The sequence below is a fragment of the Phyllostomus discolor genome, chromosome 8 (genome assembly GCF_004126475.2).
Source record: "Phyllostomus discolor isolate MPI-MPIP mPhyDis1 chromosome 8, mPhyDis1.pri.v3, whole genome shotgun sequence".
Taxonomy (NCBI): Eukaryota; Metazoa; Chordata; class Mammalia; order Chiroptera; family Phyllostomidae; genus Phyllostomus; species Phyllostomus discolor.
The window spans coordinates 54,920,922-54,931,691 of record NC_040910.2 but is presented as its reverse complement, the minus strand read 5'-3'; the positions used below and the strand labels follow the sequence as shown (position 1 = coordinate 54,931,691).

At 53.8% G+C, this 10,770-nt stretch overlaps 1 protein-coding gene across 1 annotated transcript in view; it reads left to right on the top strand.

Annotated features, from left to right (window-relative positions):
* Positions 1-2,151: 2,151 nt before the first annotated feature.
* EBF2 (EBF transcription factor 2) overlaps positions 2,152-10,770 on the top strand; it is a 190,529-nt gene continuing 181,910 nt past the window's right edge. Inside the window, exons 1-5 of the mRNA XM_028521678.2 lie at positions 2,152-3,352; positions 5,790-5,946; positions 7,027-7,090; positions 7,375-7,430; positions 7,896-7,969. Coding sequence (XP_028377479.1) covers positions 3,222-3,352; positions 5,790-5,946; positions 7,027-7,090; positions 7,375-7,430; positions 7,896-7,969 — 482 coding nt within the window. The 5' untranslated portion in view covers positions 2,152-3,221. The remainder of the gene's footprint in view (positions 3,353-5,789; positions 5,947-7,026; positions 7,091-7,374; positions 7,431-7,895; positions 7,970-10,770) is intronic.

The following is a 10,770-nucleotide window of genomic DNA, read 5'->3' as shown; positions in this document are numbered from 1 at the left end:
GAAGCGCCGCTTTGCTGGACCCAAGACTGCTTCCCGGTTTCCCTGTCCCTCCGCCCTCTTCACGCCGCTAGCCGGAAACTTCATCTTAGCCAAGGGCGAACTAGGGCGCCGGTGGCTCGAAGCCCACTGGGCCCGCGGCAGGGTGGCCGCGGTTTGCTCTGATTACCCTGCGGGGCCGCGGGAGACTGCCTCTAATGCCACAGGCGAGGGAGCGGTGCGGCTTCCCCCAACCCCAGGTTTAAGTTCTGGGGCGACGGTTTTCCAAAACTACCTCCCGGCAGGGCACTTGACCACTGAACTTGTCTTTGGTAGCTGCGGGTGGGGGCGTCCGCCGTGCGCGGCTGTCTGGTTTAGGGAGGGCAGCAGGGAGCCGGGAGAAAGGACCAATTCATTCACTTCCTGAGGGGCATAATTTAGATGGCAGCTGTTGCGGGCGAGAAGAGCCAGCGTCCTCAACCCTGGCTGTGCCCTTTAACCTCAGCCAACCCAGCCTGAGGGGCAGACGGTCCGGGCTAACCCGGGACTCATTGCCGCCCTGCGGCCCCGACGGTTGTGCACGGTTCTCTCTTGGTAACGTCGCGGTGCAGCAGATCAGAGGCCCTTTGAGAAAATCGCGGGGCTCATCAACACATCTTGAGGGGCTCACGAGCTACTCCACACTTTCCGCCAAGGAATCCGAGGCATTGCCTCTACTGGGCACAGTCCACGGACGAGAATGGGGGTGGGCGGTTACTTAAGGTTCGCAGAAACTTAAAATTAAAGTGAGCAAATCGGGGTAAAGGACTCGGGTGCTTAGTTTTTTTTTCAGGGACAGAAAATATCTATAAAACCTGCATATAATAGAGAATTGCTTGGTTGAAACACGGTAGTTAGTTTCACCACCCACAAATTTCGAGCCCTGTCTCCTTTCTTTGGACGACTCCCATCTCACTGGGCTTTTTACAATAGTTGTGGTGCACATTCTGGTGCCCAGTCACCCTTAATGGCTCCCCTGCCCTTGTTATGCAACAAGGAGGACCAAGCCAGAGCCCTGGGGTCGTGGTGCTACAGTAAGCACTATCCAGAGGAGGGGGGTTCACGTTCTCGACCCCCTTCATTAAAGTAACCCAGTCCCTGGACCCTGGGTTTGCAGAGAGAGGGTCCTCACACTCCCTCCTCATCCCCGTCGTTTTTCAAGCGAATCTCCGTTAGTACAGACTTGCGCTTCCTTAGCGCGATCCACCGGCGAAGTCTGGGGTCGCCGTATGCCCTAGGGAAGAGTGGTGTCGCGGAAGGGCCCCTTTCTCCGGAAAGCGGCATTTTCTGAAAGTTCGAGCTTCTTGTCCACCCAGGCAAACGAGTTGCAAAAGCGTTGTGTCCTCTAGCGGCAAAGTCTCACAGTTCATTTATGAGCGCTCACCTACACCTAAGTGATGTGGTTGGAAGTGAATTCACGCTCAGATTGGCGTCCTGAGTAGGGGAAAGTCCCCTGAATGTAACCTCGGTTGCGCCAGGGCCTCTCCATAATGAGGCTGGGAGGCTCCGGCACAGCCGCTCGAATTGAGGAACAGCTGATTTGTCTCCTCCACGGCAGATGGTCTTTGAGCACAGATTTGCATTCATTGTCTTCAAATCTGTTTTCGCGCTGGTGTTCTAGATTTCATCAGCAGATCTATGCACAGATCAGAATACAAAAGGAGAAGCAAGAAAATAACACCCAGCCAGGAGGATTTTTAATAGGCACCGCGAGCTGCGCGTAGTGAAAAAGCCGTCTAGGGTTTCAGCTGTTTAGGGGAGCTGCCGCCGCCTCCGGGCCACCAGCCAGCCCGCGGCCAGCGCCGTGGCGACCGACCGCGCGCGCCGCGAGCAAAGTTTCCGCGGCTCCCCCACTGCCTCCCTGCAGTTCCTCTTCTGGCTCTCCGGGGCTCCGGGAACCGGGCGGGGAAGGCGGAGGGGGCTCCCGGGACGATGCCGAGCAGCTCTCGCACTAAGCCTGCCACGACCTGTCAGCAACCTCTCATCCGCACGAGTGCGACTCGCACTCGCATCTGCCTGGGGGTATTTTCCTTAGCTCCTTGACCGTTTCCCCCGACACACTATTTATTTGAATGGCACTTGAGCCTTGTTCCTACTGCCCCCGCGCGCCCCAGCCGCCCCCTCCCCGCTTTCGTTCATACACCCTTCTCTTTCAACAACTTGTAAACCGCACACAGAACCCGAGTGTCACCATGTAACTCCAGGAGACTTGGGAAAGAGGTTCAGGGAAGTGGGTTGCTCTGGGGAACGTTTGCACAAAACACAAGTACATGTGGTCACACTCTCCGCTTTCTTACAAACACGCGCAAGATCCAAGCCCAGGGAATGACTGTGCCTTCCCGCAGGCTACAAAAATCTGCATCTAGAGGCAGGATCCACAGAGGCTCCCCGCTCCCGCGTCCAGACTGAGCGGGCGCGTCCCAGGCCACCCGGCTACAGAGCTGGATTTGGGGCCCCCATCCCACGCACGCACAGCAAGGACGCAACCAGCTTCCACAGCTTTCTGTCCCCTTTCACCTCAGAGCGTGGCGCGCGCCGCCAGAGGACGTGGGCCCGGCCTGCCCAGCGTCGCCCAATCCCGAGCGTCCATGCAAATGAGGCTCCTTATCGGGCCGCGGCTCCGCCTCCTGCAGCCTGGGCCGTAGTAACCCATTCATGGGGTCCTTGAGCGACTGCAGCCCAGCTCCGAAGTGCTCGCAGCCACCGCCTCCTCTCGGCTCTGGGTCTTCCCCCTTCCTTTTACAACTGATCCTGTTGGGGATTTTTTTTTTCTAAATTGGAGCGGTGGGGAGGAGCAGGGAGGGTGGGGGACCAGGAGGAAGGGGGAGAGATTAGGCAGCCATCAATCTCCTCCTGTTTCTTCCAGAACAGGTGATGCTTCTAAATTGTGATCACTTTCTGGAGGCAGCGTCGCCGCAGAAAGGATGCGAGCGACCTAGGACAGAGGGCCTGAGGTGGCAGATCTGAACTTGTGGAGGATAAAAACCCAAAGTTTACACCAGTCCGCATCTCACGCGGGAAGCAAAGGACGGGTTATCTTTTTTTTTTTTTTTTTTTTTTTCAAGAGGGACTCAAACTTCAGCACTTGATCCCTTTTTGGGGGGCGGGGGGATTGCTTTGGAGGAAACAGTTTGGTGACAACGCTGGGAACAGTAAGGACATTGTCGTAACTCTTATTTTTAAAGAGACAGATCAGACTTTTTTAAATGTTTGGGATTCAAGATACTTTAGGAAGAGGACCAGCTCTGAAAGAGAAATCGCTGGGCGCCGAGATGGATTCGGTCAGGTCCTGGGTCCGGAATGTCGGCGTGGTGGACGCCAATGTTGCGGCGCAGAGGTAACCAGACTGTCGCACAGTTATTATGCTCTCAAAGTCTCTAGCTCGTTTGCTCTCTTCCACTGTCTCGGTTTCTCTCTGTCCGCCCTCCCCCCCGCTCGCTCGCTCTGTCTCTTTCTCTCTCCCCCGCATCTTTTGCCCCGGCCCCTCGCGCTGGAGCTCGCCCTCGGGCAGGCAGGTCGGGGCAGTCAGGGGAACGCTTACCCTGCAGCTCACATTCGAGTTTCTGAACTGCCTGGGTCGTTGTGTTTCTCCCTCACTCCTTCCCCACAGACCACTCTTTGGGAGGAAAAATAACAGAGTAGCATCCAACGCCTCGCCGCTCAGCTCCTTGCCCAGCGAGTAGGGCCCGGCCGGGAGTGCAGCTTGAGGACCAGAGCCGGCTTCCCCGCAACTGCCAGGCTCCGCCAAGCCGCTTGCGAGAGCCCCTTCTGCCTATTATTGTCGGGCGATTCTTGGAGGCCGGGAGCCCAGCGGGCAGATGGCGGCGGTGGGGAGAGGAGACGGAAAGGCAGGAGCCGCTTCCTGGGAAGGCACAGCGGCCGGGAGCTCTGGGAGGGGGCAGGCTGGCGGGTCCAGGCGCAGAGATAAAGCGGTGGGCCAGAAGCATCTTGGAGGGTTGAGGGGAAAGAAGAGATTAAAGGGAAACGGCGAAGGAGTAACAGTTGAAGAAACTGCAGAAGAAGAACGGCGAGTAGAAGAGCTGGCCGCAAACGCCCGGAATCACCAGCCGATAGTCCCTGAAGTTGAGTATTTCTCAGCGTCCGTGTGCTGAGATGGTAAACGCCTGGCCCAGAGGGCCACCCAGCGACGACATTCCGTTCTCCCTTCCTCGTCATCACTGCTGAGCTGGGATTTGTGGTCCCCACGTCCTGGTCTGCAAGAGAAAGCGCCCTTACCCCAAAGAGCCCGCGAACTTCTTCCCACCACTCCAGCCTCTCCATCCGCTCTCCTGGTTGTCCCTCTCCGAGTCCCGACATCACGCCGAGAAAGTCCTCCTTTCCTAGCCGGCCATGGTCTCCAGGTGTCCCGGGTAGAGCGAACCAGCTGGCACACTCGGAGGACAGGAAACAGAACTCGCATCGCTCCGGGGAGGGCGGCGGCTCCATCCCTCCTGCCCAAGCCAGGGACGCGCCCGGATCGCTCCCGCACACCACACACCGCAGTGGCAGCGGCTTTTCGTAGCCGTCTGGAGCTCGTAGGTCTGCAGGCAGAGGGGAATCAGGCAGCTCCACAGAGCCGGCTCTGCGGCGCATTTCCTCCGCTGAGCTGCTTAAAGACACCAACCCTGCTTTCCTTCTTTCCCTGCTTCAAATACACACTGAAATCGGAACAGGCAGGTCGAGTGGGGTATTCTAGCAAAATTTTACACTCTTCAAAAGAGTGAAAAGTGCTCACGCCCTGGGGCATGAGGTCCAGAGATCCCAGCACCGCGGGGCAGCTCCAGCCATCTGCGCGCTCGCCTGGGCCGGGAGTCTCCTGTTAAATGTTATCTGGCGGCCAGTTCACCCGGAGCCGCGACAGGTCGGCAGGGAGGTGTGTATACACACTCAATAAGCTCGAGGGCACCTCTCGGGTCCTCCAACTTGGGTTTCGCAGTCAGCGGGTTTGGCTGGCTCCGCGGGTAGATGTGACTGGAGCTAGGCTCCCCTCGGTCCCAGGCGACGACTTTCTCTGCCTCTTAATAACATTTTGGCGTCTCCAAGCTCAGCAGTTCTGGGGGTGGAGCGCCCAGGATCAGGTCGTTCCCGGTGGCCCTCGATTCCTAGGACTGGTTTCGGGGATTCCACCCTGCCACTGCCCTGGGCGCAACTTTTCGGACGAGCGAGGGAAAACAGGAGGTTAGGTCTCTCCCTGTAGAGCTGAGGCTTGGGCTCTGGGCTTCCTGCTCCACCCTGGGTTCTCACCCACCACCTTTCCGAGACACCATGGTGGGGGGCGTTATGGGCAGTAGCCCTCGGACAGCCAACTCAAGTGAAGATGAAGTAAAACGGTCCCCTCTTCAAAAGTAACAAAGCACTTATTTCCCAGGCCCCGGGGCCCAGCTCCAATTCCTGACCTATTCGGTGGACACCTGATAGGATAGATCAGGAGACCCTGCAGGACAAGATTCGGGCTCCTGCCTAGAGGACCGGTCTGAGCCTTGCTGTGCAGCCAGGATCCTTTGGGCTCTACTAAAGTCCTGACAGTAAGCTGCCAGACGCTGGGATGAGCAGAGGCTTGAAGGGTCAGCCCTGCCACCTGACCCCTGTGGCCACAGAGACTCTTCTAAGGATCCTCCTCTAAATCTGAATTGAAAAAAAGACTCCAGGTGTCCAGGATTCTTGACCTGGGACATGGACCCTTGACTCTCTGTGGGGTTGCATGGGCAAGCTGGTAATGTTGTGTCTTTTTCTCTTTTCCTGCGCCTGGTGTCCCCCTGTTTCTTCCTGCACAGCGGAGTCGCCCTGTCCCGGGCCCACTTTGAGAAGCAGCCTCCCTCCAACTTGAGGAAATCCAACTTCTTTCACTTTGTCCTGGCGCTCTATGACAGGCAGGGGCAGCCGGTGGAGATTGAGCGCACAGCCTTCGTAGACTTTGTGGAGAATGACAAAGTAAGTGGAAGTCCCCTTCTTCCTCTGGTGGCCTAAAGGCTACTTCCTTGCAAAGCACTAAAGATTCCATCTGTTACTTGCGACACTTTTCTGTTCACATCATCGGGGGTATGATAAATCGAGGCCTCTGACTCGCAGCCTCTAAATCAGTCGATTTCTGCGTACCTCCTCCCGCCCCCATTCTAGTGCACCCACCACTTGCTGCAGGGGCGCTGGTGGCTCTAGCACCCAGCCTCTGGGTCAATAGCAGAACTGGTCATGGACTGATCTGTGCAAATGCCCTTCCCACTAGAGTGTGGTTTAAAAGTATACCCAAGACTGCGCTGCCCTTCTCTGTGTTACTTTGGTTATTTTGCACCTGCTTGCTCCCGAAGAGTGGGGTAGCAACCAGGTGGAAACCCAGAGCCCAGCCTTGGCTCCCCCTTACCTACTGAGACTCCTTTCCCACTCTAGCTCCGCAACCTCTGGCTCCCAACCCAGATCAGATTTGGAGCTTCATTTGATACCAAAGGAAGCCGGTGTATGATGCAAGGGAAATCTCTTGCCCTCTCTGGGTCTCAGTCTCCTCCGATGTACAATATGAGCCTTAGAGCAGGCACTCCCGAGATCCCTCCTGACCTTGTGCCTCAGTCCCTGCTTTTTGTGGCCCGGAGGTGCTCGTCCTGTTGGGACAGGGACTAATGCGGCCCTTCCATATGAAGGTCTCTTCCCCTCTCTGCCAAGAGAAACCTTTCAACTTCCTAAGGACAGACAGAGCCGGGTGGGTTGGGTGGGGACTGTTAAAGGCAATGCTGGTATGATATTGGTTTGTTGCAACTGGTGGGGTCACAATCTGAGGACATTTTTAAGAGAGAAGGACAAAGAATTAGAGAGGGTCAAATAGCCAAGAACCTTGGCAAGTCTTGGAGGTGGCCCTGCGGCAGAAGCTCCAGCCTCTTTAACTCAGGGCTGGGCAGGGGATTGTTAAAGGCTGGGGGGTAGGTGTGAAAGGCTGCGGGAGGGTGTAGGGATGCACTCTTTCCTTGTTCCCTCATTTGGGGGCCTTAAGAGCAAGAAATTCCAACACTCCTGTCTTTTTAGGAACAAGGCAATGAGAAGACCAACAACGGCACCCACTACAAGTTACAGCTCCTCTACAGCAACGGTAAGTGCCCCTCATCCTCTGGGTCCACATGCCGCACATTTCCCTTTCAAGGAAAGCGGAATTGACCTTGCCCTACGGGCTTGCAGGTAGAGGGACCTAGGGACAACAAGGTTTTGAGAGGCTCAGTCAGGGTCAGGGAGCTGTTTGGGTGGTCTTTGCCCTCAGGACCTGGTCCAACCACAGCCCTGAGCAGCTTCTTGGGCCTGGCCCAAGGTGGGGACAGGTTGGGGGTTTCCAGAGTGGGGCTGGAGGTCCTTACTTTGTGCCCATCCCCTCCCTCACAGGCGTCCGCACGGAGCAGGACTTGTACGTCAGGCTCATTGATTCAGTCACTAAGCAGGTGAGCCCCGAGGTCCAGGACCTTGTCTCCCGCGCCCCTGCCTTTCCCTGACCTCTCCGCACCCTCCGTGAATTCCTGGGTCAGACTAGGCTTGTCTGTGCACATCAACTCACACCTTGTCCACTCTGGAAAAACGTTTTTTTCTCTTTCCCTAGTTGTCTTGTTTCTTTCTGGGTGGGGAGGTGCTGGGCGTGAGGGGTGGTGAGCAAACAGGTGAAGGAGTAAGCAATTATTGGAGGATTCAGTTTCCTCAAACATTGCCTTTTGCAAGAAATATGTTCTGACGGGGCAAGCTTGTTATTATTATTTTGCTTGAGTCAGCTTGGGCTCTGCCACCAGCGGGCACTCCTAATGAAACAGCGGGCAGAGAGAGGAAAGCCAATTCTGGGCTTGCTCTGAAGCCCCCTTTTCTTTTTTTCCCCACTCCCCTCACAACTTCCCTCCCTGCTCTTGCCTCCTTCACAGCCCATAGCTTACGAGGGGCAAAACAAGAATCCAGAAATGTGCCGCGTTCTTCTGACACATGAGGTCATGTGCAGGTAAGAGCTACTTTGTCCTGAGGGATTTGTTAGCAAGTTGGGCAGGGGAGCGAGCTTCTGGCTGGCAGGCGGGTGGGTGGGTGTCCCCATCAGGACATGCAGGAGTGATGGTGCTCAGCCAGTCACTGTAACGTGCCTCCCTCCCGTACTAAAGGCCAGATTCTTAAGGCATCTCCAAAAGGAGACCCAGAATCACATGGGATTCCATCCCCAGGTGTCTCTGGAGTTTTCTCCCACCTGGACAGTCTCTGCTGTCCAGCAGTTGGTGGCAGCAAGGGGAGGTACCATGGGGCTCCCCCCAGCCAAGTTTGGGAGGGGGACTGTTCCTCAGCGGTCTCTGCTCCAGTGAGGTACTTGAGGCTCAACAGGGTACTTTTCACCTGTGTGGCAAGCTCGGGGTAGTTTTCCAAGGAAGGGTTGCTAGTGGCGTTGCCGAGTCAAAGCACTGGAGACTCACAGTCTGGACAAGGGACCACCAGGGGGTCCAGCAGCCCATTTCCAGGGTGCCCCTGCCCCTAGCTGAGGCACTTGCCAGTGATGCGGTGATGCGGAAGCACTTTCTTCCTCCCAGGATGCTGCTTCTCCAGTGATTTCTGCTGCTAGAGGGGTTTCTTAAGTCAGGAGGCACTAGGGGGAGAAAGATCAGTGGGGTTCCCAACCAGTGATGGGAGGTCTGGAGCAACAGCTGGATTCTGATGGCTGAGTTGTGAGAGGTGCAGTCTCCTGGAATCTCTCTCTGCACTTTTGCCCATCTTCTTTCCAGAAACCAAGCCATTCCATTTAGAGCCTTTCTTCTACTTGACTAGAAGGAAGTAAAAAAAAAATTAGAAGAAATTAATTCATACACTTTCTTTCAACTAATGTTTATTGAGTGCCTCGTTTTCCCAGGTATTGAGGATCCCCCAGCAAAGGAGAGAGAGTTTTCTATAAAAAGGGATCTCTGGGAAGATGTGGTGATTTTAGTATAAAAATGTAACTATTTTATTCCATACATGCTTTTCTTCCTCCAAAATCTCTAGTTAGAGAGAAAGACTCAGTTCTCCCTCACTCCACTATTGCTTCAGTGTCTCCGAACTCCAGGCTTGTTACTTTTGGGTAATTGCTGGCCGTGGCTGATGTAGTTCGGACTGTTTTTATGGTCAGCTCCTGGCAGTCCTGTCTCCCTCTCAACCCAGTCAGGGAGAAACATAACAATCAGACATGCTTGTTTTGGTTTTGACCAAGTATTAGAAAAACAAACCTTGCCAAATGCAAAGTTCAACTCTGCCAGAGCTAAGGGAGTGGGGCTTCCTTGCCTGAGTAGCCGGGCGAGGTGCTGGCCGATGGAGTAAGCAGAGAGCTGCTTCGTTATCCCAGGGCCCCTTGACAGATCCGTTTAGAAAGAAAACAATTCCAAGATGAACTTGCACGCAATACCTAGGTTAAATAGTCAGAACACTTTGATTCCATTGGTTAATGTCAGGGTGCTCTTTAAAAACTTCTCTTTATACTTTTAAATGTCTTTGTTTGGAAAGGTTATCTTCTTAAAAGGAAAGAAAACCCCAAACTGGCCCATTGTCTGATGAATTATACCTATTATTTTAAGTAATACTTGCATGCCCCATCCAGCTGTATTTAAGGCTGACATTTTTATTTTTAAGCCCAATCAAATCCTCCTCATTTTATGCTGTTTAAGTAGGAGCATCAATTTTTAAAGCTTCTAGTTTAGGCTGCATTAGTAACACAATATAAAAATTTAATGTATTGTAAATTCCCTGCATTTGATACCTGGGAAGAGATGCTCTGCTATTTTTTTCCCAACTAGACTTTAAAACAAATATTAATTATGAGTAAACAAACGATCCATGCATGGGCACTGTCTCTGTAGTGTGTGTTCGTGTGTATTGGGAGATGAGCTGGGTAGTATCAAATGCTGGATGCATGTAAAGGGCAAGTTCTGATTGCACGTGTCCATCCGAGCTGGTTGGGTCTCCTGTTGGGGGGAAAAGTTCCTTGTCCTCGTTTCAAGAGCCAGTTACAGCAGTCAGGGACAGAGGGGGCAGTTGGAGGCCGTTTCTCCTCCAGTATGACACTGGGTCTCATTTGTCTGGTGGGTGTTCTTGGGCATACCTGGGAATTTCCCGGCATGGTTTTATGTTCTGTAATCTTTAGTCAAAAGTTCATAAATTAGCGTTTAGCTTTGAGGAGGGAAACAATATAAATCGCTTTAGGAATAACTTTTTCTCCCTTCCCCAACTGTCTCCGCTTCCCTCTTCTCTGCTTTAGTTCATTTTGCCAATTATCAGCAAGGAGAAATCTAGTTGTTATGTTTCTGCCAGCCACCCCTGTGCCCTCAAATGCTCAGAGGGTTAAAAGATATTATAATTTGAACAGAAGTCGTCTCGAGGCCTACAGCTGGCTAATAACAGAGTTGTATTGAGCAGAGCAAAGCCCACAGCTGTGACTTTTCCCCACCAGGCGCAGGCTAGACAGGGCCCTAATCAGATGGGCCAGCCGGGCAGTGGGGCCAGTGTCTTTATGGGCCAGATGGTGTGAATTTAGACACTTTTGTTATGCAATCACAGGGAGGAGTTGGGGGAGAAGAAAACAAAACAAAAGCCACCATGCTGTGCGCTTATTTGAGTTTGAAATTAGAGACAGATTTTTGAAAGTTGAGGGTTGAATTTTAAAAACGATTTTGGAGGGGAAAGGGCATACTGGCTCCTCCTGAGCAGGAGTTCGGCTGACTGGACATTCTGTGTCCATGGCCGGGGCTTTTTTTTTCCTTTCTAGCCATCCCTCTCCCACCTTCTTTATCCTTT